At 39.9% G+C, this 21659-nt stretch overlaps 1 protein-coding gene across 1 annotated transcript in view; it reads right to left on the bottom strand.

Moving 5' to 3' along the window:
* Positions 1-13301: 13301 nt before the first annotated feature.
* The window catches only part of LOC128781654 (interleukin-6 receptor subunit beta-like), a 29541-nt gene continuing 21183 nt past the window's right edge, over positions 13302-21659 (bottom strand). Inside the window, exons 13-15 of the mRNA XM_053931389.1 lie at positions 19489-19585; positions 17688-17751; positions 13302-13775 (exon numbers count right to left, since the gene is read on the bottom strand). Of these exons, the coding sequence (XP_053787364.1) occupies positions 13302-13775; positions 17688-17751; positions 19489-19585 (635 nt within the window). The remainder of the gene's footprint in view (positions 13776-17687; positions 17752-19488; positions 19586-21659) is intronic.

Raw genomic sequence — 21659 nt, 5'->3', positions numbered from 1 at the left:
CGCCGGTTTCATGTCCCAGCGAGCTGCTCCGTTCAGCTCCGCCGGCCCCGGTGTCGGTGCCTGTCCCGGTCCCAGCGCCTACCCCAGGTCCTGGCTTGCCGCGTGTTCATGCCCCAGGCGCGAGTTCGCTGCCCGCGGCGGCTCTGCAGGTTCCCGCCCCGCTGCCCGCAGCAGCTCCCCCGCTCTCTCTTTTGCCGCCCGCCGCTTTGGTACCGGCCCCGCCTCGCTGCTCGCGGCTGCCCGACCGGCCCAAAAGGGCAGCACCTCGAGGAAAAAGGCTTTTTGAGGCACAGAAGGGGAAAGAAGAGACTCCAACCAAATGGTTAGACAAACTTAGGAGAAATATAAAACCGGATTCCGGAATAGATCCTGAAACTGATGTGGGAAAAGCTTTGTTAAGAATTAACTTTGTTATAAGTGCTTGGCCAAATATTAGAAAGAAATTAGAAAAAATTGAGGATTAGCATGATAAACCATTAGATGACGTATTGAAGGAAGCTCAGCAAGTTTATGTCCGGAAAGATGAGGAAAAAGCTAAATTGAAGGCAAAAATTATGGCAGTCACCATGAGAAAACAATTACAAGAAAAATCAAAAACACATGAGCACTACTCCTAGATATGATGGTTGTAGAGACAGGGGAACAGAAAAGAATAAAACCCCAATACAAACCAAACCTCAAGAGCATTCCAGGAATGTCTGTTTTTACTGCCAAGGTGAAGGACATTATAAGAGGGACTGTCCTAAATAGGCAAAAGATCTGAAAATCTTCAAAGAGATGAACACTGAGGAAGAATAGGGGTGTCAAAGGCTCTATTTTTTAGGGGACAGATACCATCTGGAGCCTGTGATGACTTTAAAAGTGGGTCCCCAAGAAGAAGAATTGGAATTTGTGGTAGACACAGGGGCAGAAAGAACCTGTCTGTTAGATATTCTAAAAAGTTATAGTGTGAGCAAAAATACTGTAAAGTTACAGGAGCAAGAGAAGAAAGTCTCACAGTTCCTGTCATTAAAAATGTGGCAATTGAGGGAGAAACTAAATTTTAAATAAGGAATGTCTTATTAGTCCCAGGGGAGGGTAGCAGCTTATTAGGACGAGATTTACAAGTGAAATTAAGAATAGGGGTTATCCCAGAAGATGGGAAGATGACAGCCAGAGTTTTAAAATTAAGCCAAGAAGATAAAGAAAAATTAACAAGGAAGTTTGGGCTGGAGAAGGAAATAGGGGAGGATGCTTCATATGGAGCAGATGTCTTCATGGAGCTGTTGATTCAGCTAATTCTTTTCCCTTTGTGTACAAGTAGTTTAAACTATTTATTCCAATTTGCATTGTGATTTTTCATCTTCAAATATGTAACTTGCTGTACTCATAAGATTGAAAAACTAGCTTACAGCTGTGACATAGCAAAACCTAGTCTTGATTTATTTTGAGTCGAGACCAGGTTATTCAATCAAGTGGTTCTCATTGTGTAAAGTTAAACTAAAAGTAACACCAGCTGATTAGTAGGTCAATGAGAAACATTTTTCCTTCCAGCCAGTCCTTTTTCAGGTACGCAAAGGTGGTTTTGCTTTGTTAGTTTTTGTTTTGTTTGTTTGGTAGTTTTTCTGGAAGTACTGATTACTTGCAGTGCATCTGGAACAGCGGCTAGAGTTGTGCATGCATAGCCCTTCTGAAAAATAAGGCTCATTTTTTTACCCAGAATTGGAGGTGGCTACATATATAAAAGGGAACCTACAAAGCTAGATGAAGAAAAGGTTTCAGTATCTTCTAATGTAAGCTGTTAATTTGTTACTTTCAGCATTACTGTGGGTGTGTGACACGCACATAAAAAAAGATGGTGGAGGGGGATCTCTGCTTGCTGTAGTTTTATTTCTTGAGTGACTTGGAGAGCTGTGAGGAAGTTGTGGGTTCCTTGTGTGGTTTTTCCAGGCCTGCAGGGAGGGCTTGGCCATGATTCCCTCTGTGCTGCAGGTAGCCCTGCAGCGTGGCAGCAGTTGCTCGCCTCTGGTGAGTTTGCAGGCAAGGTGCTTCACCACTGCAGTACTCAGGTGCTGTTTCCTATTATGAAATTCAAGAGTGCCTCTTCCCATTCAGTTATTGTTTGTACCACAGGAACCTCTTTGGACAGTGTTTCCTAGCAGTCAAAAGGAGGGTATTGCAAAGACAAATTCCTTACTTGCTGTCTCCCCACTGTACTCATATTTTGTCCATTCCCTCTTCAAAATATGGATTTGTAAAACTCATGCTCTGTGTCCTCAGATGCCCTTCCCAAATCAAACCTTAGCTTTATTATTCCACTCCATGACTTATGGAGGGATGTTTTCAATCCATTGAATTTGGTGCCACAGTACCTTTTTACCTCAGAGGCCCTGGGATGTTGAGGCAAGGGTGTCATCAGAACTAGTGTTTCTGCCCAGGGGTGAGTTCATAGTGTCCTGAGCAATTGGTGATAGAAGAGGTGCTTGTTCTGATGTTTGACCATTTCTTTTGCCTTTTAGTGATGGAGTTCCTTGAATTCCTCTGTTTCAGTAAAACGGAGGTGGTGAGGTATTTCTTGAGAGCTGTGGCTGGAAATCTGTGAATGGAAAAACTCTGGTTGCAAATTATATTGCACTAACTAACATTGCCTCAAATTTTTTAGTGCAGGCAGGGTCACTTTGGAAGTTAGTTGTAGTTTACCTTGTTCCTGCCACCTTTTCAAGCTTGTGAATAAAAAAATGGTCATAGCAAAGCAAGTCTTTTGTTTTGGCACTGTGTCAGCTGTGAGTGGCTGGTAGCCTTGGTGGAGGATGCTGTGAATTGCATGCTTGCAGAAGAAATTGAGAAAGGGGGGAGGGGTGATTGGCAGATTCACCTCTCCAGGATGTTGGAATGTAGAGTGATGTTAGAATGTAGATGTTGGAATGTAGAGTGGTGATGTCTTAGTGTTAGAAGAGGGCAAGTGCTTGAATGCAGTCTCTGCATAAAGGGCAGAGAAGTGTCTTAACACATGGTTGTTAGAAAGTTGTTCAATGATCTGTAGACTAAGGAAATATAATGCCAAAAACACCTGGGGACGCCAGGTTTAGAGTTGTTGAAGTTGAAAAGTGTTTGGCTGCTCTCAGGGGCTGCGGCAGGAGTGGATTCATGGAGGTTACCCAGCGCAGCAACTCCCAGTGTTTCGCCCACCCGGTAGAAGTGGCACAGCACGAGGTGCCACTGGGGTTTGGGGCTGGCTGGGTTGTGCCAGGATCCCAGAGAGCGAGGAGCTGCCAGAGGTGCTCGCCGGCCCAGTAGCGGGGCTGGGTGTGGATTGTGCAGGTTTGCAGCCCAGGAGTGGGCTGCCAGGGGCAGCTCCCAGCCTGCCAGGGTCCCGAGTCCAAGATGGCAGCCTCTGCCCCGGCACATAAGTCAAGAAAGAGAGAGAAAGGGAGAGAAAGAGAGAGAGAGAGAGAGAGTGAAAGAGATAGTGAAATAAGCCCCCAAAGTCACCATGCCCGTGGCTGTCTGTAAGTTCTCCCCCGCTAGGTAGAGTGACAACAAGGTAGGGAGAGAGGCCAAGAACAGAGTTAAACGCAAAGCTGTGAAAAAGAAGATAAAAGGATTAAAGCAAAAATAGTTGGCACTCCAAAACCTCACAAAGTAGGTTTTTTCGACAAGATTTTTTCTTTCTGTTTTTTTTTTCTTGTTTTTTTTGTTGTTGTTGTTCAGAAGAGGAGGCTTTTGTTCTAAAGAATGGGTCTGTAAGGCTAAAACAGTTAAATGTCACCCAAAAAGTAAAAAGCAAGAGATGTGATACATCTCATTTTAGAATTGGCCTAGTGTTTAATTGGCCTCTGCAGCTATTAACACAGCTGGATACAAGAAGCAGCTGTAGAAAAACAGTTTTAGTTAAACCCAAGAAGTTTTGAAGAAAACTAATGGTAAAAGTTAATGCAGTACTGTCTTTCTTTTAACACTGTGTTATTAAGAAGTCCTTTCCAGGTACTACTAAAGCAGCAATCCAAATCACAGAAAGAGGGTGAATTCATGCCAGCAAAATCAAAGAACTTGTGAAGAAACTTGAGGAATGGACTATCACATCTAAACTGGGTGATACCAGATTGACTTTCAACTGGGACTGGGTGGTAAAAGTTTGGGAAGACCCAAATGATCTAAGGAAGGTACAAAGAATAACACCTGCCTGAGAAATAAGGCAAAGCATCACTGGTTACATCACTGGTTTTAAGCACTGCGTGAATAAGCCCTGAGACGTCTCTGACACCTCCTTGGGAGAGGAATACTGCCACTTCAAACAGGAAGATCAGGACTATTTTAATTAAAGAGTTCTTATATTCTGGCCTTAGCCTGGAACTTGTACAGGGAAGAAGGGAAATTGCGATTAGTACTATACTGTATACTTTATTTGATTCATCCCAATACTGGACACATTAACTGGGTTATAAGTAAATGTTCAAATTATGGGAATAATTGGTATTAGAGCTCACAAAATCTATGTTCTTGTCGCAAGAGGTATTGAGTACTGAATCTATCCCCTATACAGATAGAACTCAAAAGAACTGAAGTAAAAACTTTGTTTTGTGGATGGGAATTATCCATGCCTGTTGACTGAGAGAAACCTGAGGAATAGTGGGAAACCACAGTTAAGGAGTGTCAAAAAGGACTTGCCAAAAAAAAAAAAATATTAGTAAAAAGAAGTGACAACGGAAACAGAGGGCAAGCCTGGATTGACCACTGTACTTGCCACCGAGAAGATCACACATACCTGCTACGGGAAGCAACTCCATAGGCAGGGGAGGTAGGGGTATAAGCCATTCCAGACCTCTGTTATTCCTGTTTCTGTCTCTCATTTGTTGTCTTTTACCTTTCGAGATACCAGCAAAATTGTATCACAAATGCTACAGAAAGTATTACATGGAAAGAAACCAACGTTCCTTTTTTGTTACACACACCCATGTCAACAGCCACTGTTATGACCCATCCAAATTAAGTACCTGCAGGCCAAATGGGGAAAAATACAAGATAACAAGGAGCTTAGGAAAAAGCGCTAATAGATGGGGCATTGAATGTCCAAAAGGAGAGAGATGGATTTGTTTTACATTTGATCTCAGAGATATAGTCCAAGATTCGGTAAAAAGGCAATTAGTAAAAAAAAAAAAAAAAAAAAAAGGTGATACCAGCACAGCAATCTAGCTCTATATTGACCCCAAATTATATATGAATCGTATTATAGGACTCCAAGTAGTTATAAAGATAACAAACAAAACCGCTCAGGCATTGAAATTAATATCAAGTCAGCAAAGCCAAACAAAAACTGTAGTGTATCAGAATAGGTTGGCTTTAGACTATTTATTGGCTGTCGAAGGGGGTGTTTGTAGAAAGTTTAATATATCAGATCATTGAAAATAGATGACAATAGGGAAGTCATCCTGAGAAAAACAAAGGATATCATAAAAAAAAATTATAACCCAGGTATCAGTCCAAAACTGGGAAAACAAAGTAAAAAACTAACTGGTGGGGTAATGTATTGAGATTGGGATGGTGGATTAAGATTCTTCCTTTTATGTGTTACAACTGTTTTGATGTTTCTTCCTTGTTTAATCCCATGTTTTATTTAATTACCAACAGAGTCAAAAGAATGCAAGTGGATAAGAAATATTGCTCAAGCCAAATGATTTATAAAGAATAAGAGGAGGGATTGTGAAAAATGCATATTTTATGATTGGCTTTTCGCAAATGTTACAATGAATATTATATGTGTAATGTTGGAAAGTTATGCTATATTAATTCTCTCAAGTAGTGTGTTGAATGTATTTTTAGGTTATAACACAATGTTAAAAGAGAAACTATACTATGTAAGATACTTTTTAACTAGCTCAAGAAAGAGATGAGATAATCAAGGAATTCTTCGCACAAAGATAACAATTACTAAATTTTCCAGAGGAGAGGAATTTACAGCTTTCCTTATCAATAGAAATGAACTTCTTCAAGCCTGACTTAGACTCGAAGGTGCCTGGGGATTAACAGAAACTTTTTGACAAGTACCAGATGAATTTCTTGTTTTAAATAAAATATATGCATAATCATGAAGTGTTTTGTATATGCAACAGGCTATTGCTTTTAAGGTTATTCCTTTGTTCACAAGGCATGCTTGTGGCTTAAGTGCCCGAGAGCATCCGGACGTCCGTAATTCTTTGCTTTTTATTGTCTTGTAATTGTCCTAACTCTAAATTTTTATTACTCTAATTGTATTACTATTTTTATAACCATTTTATTATTATTAAACTTTAAAAATCTTAAAAACCAAGTGGTTGGCGTTTTTCACAACAGCTAATCAGCAAGGCAGTCGCCTTTCCAAGACTTATTGGGCTGCTGGAAGGACAGACAATGCAAGTGGAGGGGTGTAAAGAGAAATATAACCAGTATGTCTTTCATCACTTGTTCTCTGCATCATGCTTTTTTGGTCCTTGAAGCTTTCAAATAACCAACCACTATTATTAAAAAAATACCAAACTAAACAACCCACCCAAAAAACCAAACAACAAAAAACTGCAAGACATAACTGTCCTTAGAAGTTGAAAAAAATATATTCTTTTATGCTTGTGACTGGATGTCCAGTGTTATTTCTCTGTGTCCTAGGATCAGCATACCTTTTAATCAGGTCTGGAGAGCAGAAAATTAGTCACATACAGTATTACAAACAAAACAGACTGATTATTTGTCAGTAAAATATTTGGTGGATTGAAGACTTTAAAAAGTTCACTGCAACCCTGCAGCTGCAAATAGACAAATATGGAAACAGAGGAGAAACCCTAATGTTTAAAAAATGTTAGAGTAAGAAACATTGCTAGAGCAAATGACCTCAAAGCAATTGTATAATGGATTTATGAGTACACACAACAGTTTTTGGAACTGCAGACTCCTCAAGCATTCCAATGGAGATACAGCCTAGATATGGTGAATTCAAGTATGCTACCACACCTTTGCTTTTACTTGTTTTTGTGAAATCCAGAGGGTCTTCTGTTGAAGGTTGAATGAACATTGAAACAGAATAGAATCACATGCGACTGGATTATTTTAACTGGTTTTGGAGCTAGAGATTTTCTCAACATTCTCAAAATCTCTTAGCTTTTAGTGGAAATATTTGTATTCTTTTTCATAGTGGGTTCCTTAATAGTAATGTAATTTTAATTGAGCCAATGCATTCAATGTAAATTTTATCTTAACTTTTTAATAAATGTTTTACAGCATTGGAAGAACATTCCTATGACCCAGCATAACTAGTTAGAACTTCAGTGTGACTAAATGCTATTTTTTTTAAACAATGAGGTTCTCACCCTTGTTGTGTTGAAAAGCTACAATGCAGTCTTAGCCTAGATAAATAGCACATCTGTGTATGTTGTGTGGGCATTGGCAATTACAGCTTCTTTGACACAGCTGTAATAATTAAAAGTTGCAGAAACACATGTAGCTTCCTTTCCAAAAGTCAGTAGGTAGCACTTGAAAATAATACACAGAAGTCACAGTGGCCAAGTTCATTTCAAGATTATGTAACCCACTAAACCACTAGATACTAAATATGCTACAACAGCTGTAATGCCAAAAGGGCGTTATTGCATCCTATGGATCCTAATTCTGATGGTACCCAGTAGGCACACATGTGAAACGAATGCCAGAATGGTTAGTTAATTAGAACTTGGAAGAAAGCCAATGGTTGCTGATTGCTGAGTACCTTGGCTAGAACCACTACCAGCAAAGTTTAACGGTAGCAATTACAAAATTACAGAATCAAGTAGAAAAAGACCTTGGAGACAAGTCCAACCTATGACCTAACACCACCTTACGAAATAAACCATGGCACTGAGTGCCACATCCAGCCTTTTTTTAAACACTCTGAGGGATGGTGACTCCCACCACCTCCCTCAGCAGCCTATTCCATGGTCCAATCACTCTGTGAAGAAATTTTTTCCAGTGTCTAGTTTAACTTCTCTGGCACAGCTTGAGGTTGTGTCCTGTCAATGGTTGTCTGGGAAAAGAGACCAGCCCCCACCTGACTGTGCCCTCACTTCAGGCAGTTGTTGGGAGCAATGAGGTCTCTCTTGAGCCTCCTTTTTTCCAGGCTAAACAACCCCAGCTCCCTCAGCTGCTCCTCACAGGACTTGTGCTCCAGACCCTTCCACAGCTCTGTTGCCCTTCTCTGGACATCCTCTCTAAACTGAGGGGCCCAGAACTGAACACAGGATTTGAGGTGTGGCCTCACCAGTGCCAAGTACAGGGGGACAAACCCTGCCCTGGTCCTGCTGGCCACACCATTGCTGATCCAGGCCAGGATGCCATTGGCCTTCTTGGCCACCTGGGCACACCCTGGCTCACGTCCAGCTGCTGTCAGTCAGCATCCCCAGGTCCCCTTCTGCCTGGCCACTGTCCAGCCACTCTATCCCCAGCCTGCAGCACTGCAGGGGATTGCTGGGGCCAAAGTGCAGGACCTGGCACTTGGTCTTGTTAAACCTCAGATTGCTGGACTCAGCCCATCTATCCAGCCTGTCCAGGTCTCTCTGCAGAGCCCTCCTACCCTCCAGCAGATCAACACTCACACCCAGCTTGGTGTCATCTGCTAATTTACTGTGGCAGACTCAATCCCTTCATTTGGATCATCAGAAAAGACACTAAACAGGACTGGGCCCAACACAGATCCCTGGGGGATGCTGCTGGTGACTGATCCCCAGCTGGATGCAGCACCGTTCACCACAACTCTCTGGGTCTGTACCCAAATTACTGTTTGGGAAAGGTCAGAGAATACATATTGTTCTTTTTCTGTTTATTGTTCTGTTATCCACTTCTGTGCTTGCAATCTATGAAAAACTATGAATATATGAAAAACTGGCTGCAGCCTGTCATTTTTTCAGGTAAAATAGCATGTTTACGACTCTCCAGCTTACCTAGGCTCCAGTGTTTCCAGTAAGGCCTTGAACCCATTTAATTTGTTTTCCTGTCAGCGCTGGCTGTAGCTTTGCCCGTCATTCTTCAGGACTTATCTTTGTCCTTCCTGTGTCTACCACTTCAACAAATCCAGATTACTCCCTTCATGTGCTCATTCTAGTAAAGTAATAAGCCCCGTTTGTTTGGGGATAGCTTTGTGGAAGGAAGTTAGAGCATAGGTCTTACAAGAGATGACTGAGGGAGCTGGGGATGTTTAGCCTGGAGAGGAGGCTCAGGGAAGGGATCTTATCAGTCTCTACACCTGCCTGAAAGGATGTTGCAGTGAGATGAGAGTCAGTATATTCTCACAGGTAACAAGTGACAGCATGAGAGGATATGGCCCCAAGTTGCACCAGGGGAGGTTTAGATTGAATATCTGGAAACATTTCTTCACAGGAGGAGTGGTCAAGCCTTGGAACACGCTACCCAGGGAACTGGTTAAGTCACCATCCCAGGAGGCACTTAAGGACGTGGTTTAGTGGTGGGCTTGGCAGTATTAAGTTTGCAGTTGGACTCAATCCTAAAGGTCTTTTCCAACCTCAGTGATCCCATGATTCTGTGAAGCACTGGAGGGGTCTCTGAGGATGGGTAATGGGAATGACCATTTCTAGCACAGCAGGTTGTTTTCAATTTTATTATCAAGCTGGTGCTTCTTCTGCAGAATTGAAATAGGTATGAGGATAAGATTATTCCCATCCCAACACCACTGGCATGGAGTGATTTGTCTTAGCAGTCTTCTATAAACAGTGCTCAGAAGTGAGTGGTGTAAGCCATCACAAGTTTTATTACCCAGGTTCATATAAATTCCATCAACATTGTATCAGAACACATTTAACCTCATTCAGGCAGCAGACACACAGTGCCATTGAGAGAGAAAAACAGGCAAGCCAAGAGTCTGTGACACTGAGTTAAGAGTATCTTCTGTAACCAGAGGTCTTTCATGAAGTGTTTTAGTATTTGACAATTTTTGTAGCAATAATTGTAGTTGACTTGAGTTGACAGGATGCTCCTGTGTTCTCTGCTTTCCAGACAGCTCTGCTCGAGTGCAGATATTATTGTGCCATAAAAGTGGCTCTAAGGGTTAAGGGTCTGAGCTTAAAGGCTTAGATTCTGGGGGAATTTGTAGATATTTGGTAGATATTATTATTCACTTGTTAACTAACACAGAATAAACCTCTACAATATTGTGGTTGCTGCAATCTCCTGTTCCAGGGTGAGTACTTGTTTGTTTTGTCTCTGACACAGTGTTAATTTTCAGAAGTAACTACTGCACTGTAGTCTGACTTTAAGCACTAAATAAAAAATTTAATAAAAAATCAAAAATAATAATAAGTCCTCATGTCCATGCAAGAGAAATCATCTACTCTGGATACCAGAAAAATGCATGTGTACTAACCTAGCTTTGTGCTATATTAGAGACCGAGTATTACTTTCCTTTCTCTGTAAATATAGAATGCTAAAGTACTGCAACCTTGCAGTATAATATCCCATGCTATAAATCACGATGATGATGTGCTTCCATGTCTACAGTTGTCTAAGCTTTCATCATGTCTAAATTCTCACTAATGCTGACAGTGATCATCCAGAGCTATGCTGACAGTGAAAAAACAGCAAAAATTTAATTATAAAATACCTTGTCTTTGTGGTCCTGAGCCTTCATATCTGCAATTTCACTCAACATAATATATGTTGAAGCTAAGAATATTGATGCTAAGAACACTACACTAACCACTTGAACAATACTATAGCACATGGAATAAACTATCTTACATGTTTATTTGTATAAGAAGACTTCTGCAGTCACTACACACCAGTATATGCACAAAATTTTCTAAACTGCCTGAAGTTGTCAGGGAGTACAACTAGATGATTGTTGTAGGACTCTTCTAACTGAACTAAAAATCACCACAGGAGAGCCAACCAAAAAAACATACCACAGACATTGATTTTTTCCTAACCTGAAGACGTGAGCATGGTATGTCTCCTAATCCTGTGTCCCAGAGTAAGTACATTATTCCAACTAAACCTCCTTTTTGGCTGCACGAAACTATTTAGCAAACATATTCTTCTATTTTTCTCCACATAAAAGGTTCTTTCCTTGCTTTCAAACCATACATCATGCTGGGATAAGTTTTAATTTATTTCTAATCTCCACACCAGGATTTTTCATGTGTATCTTATTCTCCCAAATGTACTGTTTATGGCCATTGTGCAAATGTTGCTTTAATGAGATCAACTAAGAATTACATATATTGTGAACTTTATAACTGAAAATAGAATACATCTACACCTCCTATTTAATATCCATGGATGCTTCTAGTAAACTCTCCTGTTCTGCTATATGAATTTTCTGTAGCAAGATGTCAGACAATGGCTAGTAGAGTGGAGTTGATAATCACCAGGTTAAAAGCCCAAACTGTCTGTTAAGTTTCATGTATCAAGACTGTTTCATACACTGAAACTGCTTGCAAGCCTTTAGTTTGGTTCTACTTACTTACTTTATATATATTTTATCTATAACAGAAAAATACTTACTGCTTTGTTAGATGCGGAGTAAGAAAAGAAGAATTTGGTATTTACAGGGATGAGTAAAGCCATTGAAGGTGTGCACCAGGAAAATAAAGTTCTTTGACCAGAAATGAAAGAAATACTGTAAGTAACGAGCATGGATAATTCTTATATTCTGGAGAGGTATAAATTATGACTACCTGATAAAGATTATATATCAGGACTTCATTGTCTGTAACAGCATTTCAATACCACTACTTGATATTACAAGTAAAAATAGCTCCACTAATAGCAGGATCATTTGCATTCTCTTAAATTCAAATCAGGCAAACTCACCATAATAAAGTTCAAAAAAAGATATTTAAAAGACTGTCCAAAGTTGTGTGATCTCTAGGGAGTGCTTCTCTTACCCTTTTTTGCAATTTCAATTTAACAGCTATGAGTGCACATTGCTTTGTGGGAGAACAAGGAATTTTAAGTGCTAAGAAAAAATACAGTGCATTACCCACAGTGAAATACAGGTTAGTTCCTTGCAGTCTTAACAGATATAGAGAGATGTAGTTAAAGAGAGAGTGAATATAAATAAGGAAAATGAATAAACTAAATTTTCTTATGGATTCTCACTAAACCAATGAAGGGAGATACGGAATTTCTCTGAGATTTTGCAAGCATGGCTATTCTATAATTCATACTGCCTAGTATGAGTGGAAATATTTGTGTGAATGCCAATCATCCTTCACTTTTAATGAGAAAATGTTAAAAAATATCCATCTATGGATTCTCTGGTGCTTACAGGTGATAAATTTCTTTCTCCACAAAGCAATTTTAACAAAATACTCCTTAAACTTGAGACAACAACAATAAACTGGGTCTTCTACAGTAAGTGCAGACCATTAATGCTTGGAGAGTTCAAGACTGAGAAACTCTTGTAAGCCTGAAAATGGACTCCTTGCATTGCGGAGATACATGATGGAGTTGCATAGAAAGCATATTGAGGAAGACCCTTTTTATCCCCTGTATTCCAGTGGCTCCTCTACCTCTTTGGAGGTATGGGTACTTGAAATATCTGTTCAGCTCCTGAAGTCTGTTTAAAAGTTATTGTCATTGCAGTGTGAAAACATATCTGCAACTACACCTCATCACAAATTATGGATGGGTTTTTCTGAATGTGTAGGTAATTGTAGGAGGAAATAGCCTTAATTTAATACAAGTAACATCTCCAATACTATCAATGAAACTTATTATCATCTTCACTTACACAGCACTATTTATCTACAATGACTAAAGTTGTAAAGTTCTAGAAGGTAAAGCACTAATGGTGTTTTACATAGATCAATAAACAAACTTTTGATTCCTAATTTGAAACATTTTCACTAATTTCTGCTACCAGCTTTGACCAACTGGAGATCTTCTTTGAAGTGGTAGATACTTTTGCTGGAAGTTTTTTTGGTGGAGAACTTACTAGATTTGAAAATCAGATCTGAAGCTGGTCATAGTGAGTAGAGTTGTTTTCTAATATCTACAATGACATTGTGCTTAGAGTGGAAGCCTTGAATGGCTCCTGAATGCCCTGGAACAAAATACCAAGCAAGAGGCACTGAAAGATTTTTTCATATAAGTCCCTAAAGGTTTTGCCTGTGGGACTTTCCACTGGATGACTGTGGTGAAATAGCTAATCTAATAATACAATCAATCTATTTTGCCAAGGAAACTTACTATAGTGGAGATAACTATTGTCACAAGCTCACTGCGCCATAAGGTCCTAGTGGCTCCACTGAAGAACAAGATTTGGAACTTCATTTTATGGTAAGGAAAATAATGAAGATGCTTCAGGTTTAATTGGTTTGTCCCATGAAATTTGGTCCAGATGGCAGAAGTACCACCTGGCTTTGTTTGAGGTAGTCCTGGGAAGGAAACAAAACCTTCTGCACAGTTTGTGCTGGCTTACTGCTTAGTTCCATCTTCAGACGAGGATGAGCAGTTCTTTCAGGTGTGCTCACTGCCAGACTCATCAGGGCTTTCTGACTAAACTCCATGCTGGCATAGTCACTCAAGAGTGGTACTTCCATGGCAATGGTGTCTTCTTCACTTGTAACTGCTTCTGCAGGGATTTCTTCATGCTTCAGGCTCATGTCTATGTTATTGCTAGGTTTTTCTGATTGGCAGGTGTTATGCTTGTCTTCTCCAACCTCTGTGGAGAGGTCTAGCGTCAGAGGAACCTTTGACTCATGCTCTATGACAAAAAGGTTGGTGGTATCATTGTCTGAGAGGGCCTGAAGCAGTGACCTTGAAACAGGTTTCCAATAAGTCTGTGAGACAAAGCAAGAAAAAAGAATAATATGCTAATTAATCCATTTTAGCTCATCTTTGGTTTTAGAAGTATGACTGAAAGTACCTAATTTAAAGGACCATCTTCTCCAGTCCCATAGTATTTAACCAGTTTTTCTTGCTTTTATGTTTACTTGGGACTAAAAGTAGTGATGATAAAATGTAAGCCTCATGATGTGCTGTTCTGAGAACACAGCTTTCAAAAAATTTAGCAAATATATTACTATAAAAAGGCAGCGACTTGAACAGCAGCCAAACAAGATTAAGCTGTCAGCTACTATGAACAGTTTACTATTAAACTTCATGCTATGAAGTTTGTGATCTGAGTATACCTAGGGTAACAAGTTTTTTGCAAATTCTGGATAGTTAAATGGAGAACAGTTGGTAACACCAAGCTTCCTTATTTTCCTCCTAGATTGTTCTGTGTTTGCCATGTTTTTTAAATTATGGGCAGGTTGGTATAGCTATTAGATTTTTTCTTTCTTTCCCCCCCTGCCTCCCTGCCCCCACTTGCTCTAAACTTTTTTACACTGGGCTTTTTTGCAATAAATAAGTGTGCATTGTTTTTTATTTTCTTTCTTCTTACAAGTTGTGATCTGACCAAGAAATGAGAATATGTTGTTCTTTGAAGTCTCAGCAATACCAAATAAAATATCTCTCTTTTTCTCTTGTAATGGGATAAGTCGACATCACTGCATGGTTAACTTCTGCCTTGTTTTGAATAAAGATCTGTATGATATGTATGTTCATTATAATATTTTTTTAGGAAGAGCAGCCCAAATTCGAAAGCTAACAAATCTGAAATAGGTTTTACGTCTACCTGGACTTTAGGAAAGCCTGTGATACCATTTCCCACAGAATTCTCCTGGATAAATGGGCTGCTCCTGGCTTGGGCAGTTATACTGTTCACTGGGTAAAAAACTGCCTGGATGGCTGGGCCCAGAGAGTGGTGGTGAGCGGAGTTACATCCAGCTGGTGTTCAGTCACCAGTGCTGGGGCCAGTCCTGTTTAATATCTTCACCGATGAGCTCATGCAGTTCATGCAGTTCACAGATGACACCAAGCTGGGTGGGAGTGCTGATCTGCTGGAGGGCAGGAAGGCTCTGCAGAGGGATCTGGGCAGGCTGGATCATGGGCTGAGGCCAGTGGTGTGAGGTTCAACAAGGCCCAGTGCTGGGTGCTGCCCTTGGGTCACAACAACCCCAGGCAGCTCCACAGGCTGGGGCAGAGTGGCTGGAAAGGACCTGGGGGTGCTGGTGACAGCAGCTGAACGTGAGCCAGGGTGTGCCCAGGTGGCCAAGAAGGCCAATGGCATCCTGGCCTGGATCAGCAATGGTGTGGCCAGCAGGACCAGGACAGGGATTGTCCCCCGTACTGGGCACTGGTGAGGCCACACCTCAAATCCTGTGCCAAATTCTGGGCCCCTCAGTTTAGAGAGTATGTTGAGATACTCAAACATGTCCAGAGAAGGGCAACAGAGTTGTGGAAGGGTCTGGAGCACAAGTCCTATGAGGAGCAGCTGAGGGAGCTGGGTGTGTTTAGCCTGGAGGAAGGGAGGCTCAGGGGGGACCTTATTGATCCCTACACCTGCCTGAAAAGAGGATGTAGCCAGGTGGGAGTTGGTCTCTTTACCTAGGTAAGAAGTGAGAGGATGAGAGGAAATGGCCTCAAGTTGCATCAGGAAAGGTTTAGATTGGATATTGGGAAGAATTTCTTCTCTAAAAGGGTGGTCAGGCTGTCCAGGATGTGGTGAATTCACCATCCCTGAAAGTGTTTGGAAATGTCTACTTGTGTCACCTGAGACATGGATTAGTGGTGAACAGAGTGGTGCTGGTTAATGGTTAGAATTTATGATAATGGAGGTCTTTTCTAAAGAACATAGCAATGCTAGGATTCTGTCTGAAAGAGGCAATAGGTGAAGAAGAAGAAGTATCTTCGAAGAATCTTGGCTATATGTGAAGAACATAAAGAAAACTGGTTTGGATGACTGACTTGACATTTTAGTTCCCCATAGTTCATTTACCTGGTCTCTGTAATGAGTGTCTTCAGTTCCTCCTGCTGCTCTGTACCATGGGTTGTATGATTCACTTATATTTTGTTGAGTAATCCCCTGTCTGGACAACAAGTTGTCTTGCTGCTTTTTTTTTTGATTATTTTTGTATTCTTGTCAAGAGTTGCTAAGTTGCTCAACTAAACTGATGTGGTTCAGTCTTGGAACAACTAGAAATCAAATGTATGTACAGAATATAGCAAGATTTGCTCCCTGTCCCTGTTTTGCTATACCTACTTGGGGAATACCTTTTTCCACAGTTCATTAACTGTTCAGAATACCAAATTACTTCTAGACAATATGTCTGGTAAACTGTTTATTGCACTGTCTCCTGACATAGTGCTTTTTCTGCTTTCTCCCAAAGCATTATCCTGTATCTGGTATTTCTGTGTCTGATGTGTTATCAACATTACAATATTCTCTACCAGGCATAGTTAATACAGACTTCATTTTCTTTGATAGTTGCTTTACCTCTGCAGGAAAAGTTAAAGGCATTTTAAATTAATATATTTTACTTTTAAGCATTTTATGTCAAAATGGCACTGTGGTTCATAAAACCTATTTGTCCTTTCTGTAGCATGCAGTCTCAGCATATTTCACTTGCAATTCTTCATTGCAAAATGGCTACCTGATGACTAGCTCTGAACTCATCACTTCTTTATCTACATTTAGGTGGAAGAAAGAAAGAAAGCAAGTGAGGAAGTCCTGATCTGAAATATGAAAATTCATACTTGCAGGAAGCAATGCTGATGTTCAGCAAAACTTCTGATTATCAGCAGACTATCAGGGTCTTCTGAAATATTGTTTCTCATTATTTCAACCTGTATCCCAGTTCTGGACAGTAGATACATACTAGCCAATCCATGAAATTTGATGAGATAGAAGTCTGCTTGTTAAATTTCATGAGAGAAACAACTAGATTGTCAAGTGCCAAATTAAGTTCAAGTCTTCCAGAAAAAGAGATTTATAAAGGAAAGCAGTACTAATTCTTGCTACAAAAACACAATCATAGGTGGTCTGACACTTAAGAGATAAACTTAGGTGTTCTAAAAGGAGGATTTTTAGTATTAGATGTCACCAAAACTGCAGTAGAAATCTTGTTAAAAGGTGGAAGGCAAGAAGGTGAAGAAAAAAAAAGTCCACTAATAGGCAAAAGTAGATAATGTGGTCTCCAGCAGCTGATTGTAATAGCTGTATTTTTTCCTAACAGGTGATTTTCCTGCTTATTTAGTGCTGAAATTCAGGTATACTTACCAAAATATATGGGAAAGCTGTGGGCAAGATGTGAGCATGCTGCTGAACCTTGTTACCTGTTGACTGGCAGATGCTCCTCAGACAGCTCCCAGCTGCCAATCAGAGCCCCTGGATTAGAGGCAAGCAGGGACTGAGGAGCAGACTTCAGAAAACACCATGTTACATGGCCTCTGTTATAATACTTCTCTGGAATTAGGCCACAATTCACTACTTTGTATTTTGAATATCTTGTACTTAATCATCAGTTTGAGTTGGTAAAAACTGACTGGATATAAAAACTGAATTTCTCTCTTTAGACTCCATCTACCTCCATTCAGCTTTTATTTGTTCTTTTAAGGATCATGTATTTAAAAATTATTTACAATGTACTAAAAAAAAGTCTGAGACCGTTATTAAATTTAAAAGTGTACACAGCCTATGCCTAAATAGAAACTATCCCCCATCCTATATTTGGAATATCACTCTGGCTTCCAAGCAGTTGATATTAGACATTTTCTAGAGCCAAGTGTGAAAGGACAGATAACTAGCATTATAGATTAATCAAAGATCTCCCCTGTGCATTTTTTCATGCTGTCAGAAGAGTGCTTACCATATCTTGAAGTGCAGTGCTGTTTCTTGGGGTGGGTACACTGCGCCAATATGACATTTTCAGCCTGTAAAACAGTATTTTACATTTAACATCAGGTTAGATGACTGACATTTCCTATACATTTAAATTAATTACTCTTCATACATAACATATTAACATTTTTGTAACCATTAAAAAAAGGTGTTCTATAGAGACATTTAAACATAATGCTAATTAAAATCTGAAGACCCAACTGGGTAGTCTACACTGAAATACTGAGTTAATGATGATTATCATCCTTGTTTAATGACAAAGGAGCTGTGAAAGTGCTGGCAATGTTGTCTCTTTCTGTACATTTAGTCTATATATCTAACATTTCTATACATCTAATTTGCTATCATTTCCACAAAACTTCCATCTTCCTTGAGGGCTTTGGGACATATAGGATGAAGCTTGTTTCAGTAAGTATTTCCTCCTGGGCTTTGATTTAAAAGTTTCCTTTCCTCTGAAAACAAAGAGCAAGACATGGTTGCATTCAGCCCCTGTGTAATGGCACTGGTAGTATGGAAGAAGCTCTAAGGAAACCAACTCCTGCTCTTTCCTGATTGTTTTGAGTTTGGCTCATTCTGGGAGCTTTTACATACAGTATCTCACCTCTATAAAAAAAGCCTCAACAAAGCTGTAAGAGAGGCTGAGAGTTTAAGTAGTCCATCGCTCTACCTTAGTGTTGGCTTCAGTATTTTTCAATTTTGAAATTAAAGCTAGATTTCATTAGCTTTAGGGTACTTTGCCTCTGCTTAGGCTGTGGTTGGAGTGAAGACTGTGGCTGAATCTCCTGCTGATCCTGTGAAGATAGGTGTTTGGCTGGCTGGTGACTCCTTTCTTAGAAATCAAGAAGGCAATTGAGATGAGGGCATCACTGGGACCCTTTATCTCAGTTCAAAGTGTTCAATATTACTACAAATTTAAGCACTATTTTGTAGTGCTACACTGGGCTCCTGTGTGCTACCTGGTTGTTTTGTGGTTTGTTTTTTTATTTCCCCCTTTCCTCTTTCCTATTGGGCCCAGACAATGAAGTGTGGTCTTATGTTGGACACAACGAAGTTTGCTCTAGGTCAAAACTAGGTAGGTCTCAGAAGTTCCTGTCAAAACTGTTGTATCAGACGCAGCACAACTTAAAATACAATCTGAAAATGCAGAATCTGTTTCCCAGAGGCAAGGACAAGAGTTTAAAGCTAAAGCAGGCTATGTCATGCTGTGTGGCTCTCAAGCCACAGGTTGTGCCATCTGTCCTTTAGCAGCTGTGCTTTCAGCTTATGAAGCTGGTGCTTTGTGAAGAGGAGAAAAAGGGAAGGTGGTGTTCTAGGACACCAAATAGTAACAGGAGTGTATTTTAGTGTTACTAGTGTCATACAATTAGGTTTGTCAGAAAATTATTATTAGAACCCATTACATCCAAATGTGTTTGCAAGAAACATCTTAGAGAAAAATAATCAAATGCATGCTTTATCTATATAACATATGTCCCAGTGTGAGAAATGATCCTGACTCTTTCTAAGCATGTTTGTGACAGGAGGTTGTTAGATAAAGGAATCAAAAGCTAAAGCGTATAGATTTTTACCAACTTAATCAGCTTTACCATTTAAATCAGCTTATAGTGGCTTGTAATTGTTCTCACTGTGAGATTACTATGGTGGCTTTTGTGTTGTGTGTTTTTTGAGTTGTGTTGCCTTTAATGACAAAAAAGGCCCACTGTTGTGAAACTCAGAGCTAAGCAAAACAAAAGTGCTGCTAACAACTCCAGTCAATATTCTGTTCTTACCTTTTAATCACCAGAAAACAAGTGAGAGGTGCAAAAACCAGAATGAGTATCATGCTGAAACAAAGACCAATCACAAAACCTTCAAGTTCTCCTTTATCTGATGGAAAACAGAAAGCTTGAAACAGATTTATGGTGTTAAGTACAGAAAAACCTTATTAACATCATGAAAGAAATATTTCAAACAGAAGCCAAAGCCAACTTTACACATCTTCTGGAATTTAAGAAAATCTAGTTAAAAGTAAAGCTGGTGTTCTCAGGGGAGTGTGAGCTTTTCAGGTTTGTATTTTTAAGATATCTAGGTATCATAGAATTACAGAATGGTTGGCATTGGAAGACATCTCTGAAGATCATCTGTTCTAATCCCCTGCTAAAGAAGGTTCACCTAAAGCGGGTGAGACAGAATTGCATCCAGACAGATTTTGAGTATCTCTAGGGAAGAAGACTCCCCAGCCTCTCTGGGCAATCTATTCCTGTACTCTATCACCCTCACAGTAAGGAAGTTCTTCATATTCAGATGGAAATTCCTGTGTTTTGGTTTATGCTCAATGCTTCTTGTTGTGTCATTGGGCACCACAGAAAAGAATCTGGCCCTATTTTTCTGACAATTGCCCTTAGGGTATTTGTATACATTGATAAGATCCCCTCTCTGTTGCCTCTTCTCCAAGATAAAAAGGCTCAGCTCTCTCAGCCTTTCCTCATTAGTAAGGTGTTCCAGTTCCCTAAAAATGTCTGCAACCCTCCACTGGACCCACCCCAGGTGCTCCATGTCTCTGTTGTCCTGAGAAGCCCAGAACTGGACACAGCACTCCAGGTGAGGCACACCAGGGCTCAGTAGAGGGGCAGGATTATCTCCCTCCACCTGCTGGCAATGCTCTTCCTAATGCCCCCCAGGATAGCACTGGCCTTCTCGGCCACCAGGACACGCTGCTGGCTCAAGGACAGCTTGTTGGCCACCAGGACCCCCAGGTCCTTCTCCACAGAGCTGATCCCCAGCAGGTCAGCCCCAGGCTGTGCTGGTGCCTGGGGTTGTTCCTCCCTGGAAAGGGCAAGGACCCTGCACTTGCCCTTGCTGAATTTCAGATGGTTCTTCTTTGTCCATCTCTCCAACCTGTCAAGTGTTTTTTTCCACCCCATGCTGTTATGTGAGCTCTAGCTTGTTTAACAGGTCAGGACCTTCATGCCCGTCTAACTTAATGAGAAACTATTTGATGAAAGTGTCTTTTAATCTATTTCAGGATTTAGTAGTAGTATTTGGGTTTGTGTTTTTTTTTTTTTTTTTTTTTTTTCTTTTGTTGGTTGGTTTTGGTTTTTGTTTTTTTGGGGATTTTGTTTGTGTGTTTGTTTGTGGGTTTTTTATTTGGTTGGATTTTATTTTTTTTAGGGTTGTTTTAGGAGGTAATGCCTGGTCCTGATAGCAATAACATAGCTTGTGTATTTAGATGGTGTCCATGCTTTAACTTTTAAGATCATTCATCTGTAATCAGTCATTTGTCAATACTTGAAGCAAACATATGTCTCTTATTGCCTCTTAATACTTGCTTGAGATGTTTTCTATTAAGATCCCACCCACCTAAAGAGAAGAAAGTGTTTGAGAGATTAATGAAGGTTGATAAAATGCTCAGGCTAACACAGGAACCAAAACTGACAATGATGTTAAGAGTGAGTCAGTGTAGAGGTCTTCAGTATAGATGGAGACACCAAAAGTTTAAAAATAATGCCCATAGAGTGTGGTCAGTTCATGATTGTGTTACTGATATTGACAAACCATATTTGCAAAAAAAAAGCCACTTGCTTTTTCTTTTCCTACCCATCCCCCAACAATAATGTCTCTTTTTTTTTTTTTTTTTTTTTTTACCAAATAGCTACCTAAAGTTCAAAACTAATTTGGAAAGCTGCAAATTACTTTGTTGCTGAAATTTGTTTTTTATAGCAAAAAAACCTGAGATACTTCTAATGGGTTAAATAACCTATGAAATGTTTGGGAATAGCAAAAATAATAAATGTAATGTTTAAATTCAGTGTAATTACTCAAATTTTTAAAATGTTGTGTTAATTTCACTCTGCTTTTTTGTTACTGTACTGAAAAATTGAATACTTTCCAAATATACATTTGGTAGGATGAATGAAATAGAGTCCTGAAGAAAAGCTCCAGGGAGAGAATTTAATATTTT

The sequence above is a fragment of the Vidua chalybeata genome, chromosome Z (genome assembly GCF_026979565.1).
Source record: "Vidua chalybeata isolate OUT-0048 chromosome Z, bVidCha1 merged haplotype, whole genome shotgun sequence".
NCBI classification, from domain to species: domain Eukaryota; kingdom Metazoa; phylum Chordata; class Aves; order Passeriformes; family Viduidae; genus Vidua; species Vidua chalybeata.
Note: the sequence above shows the minus strand (reverse complement) of the source record. Positions and strands in the feature narration are given on the sequence as shown.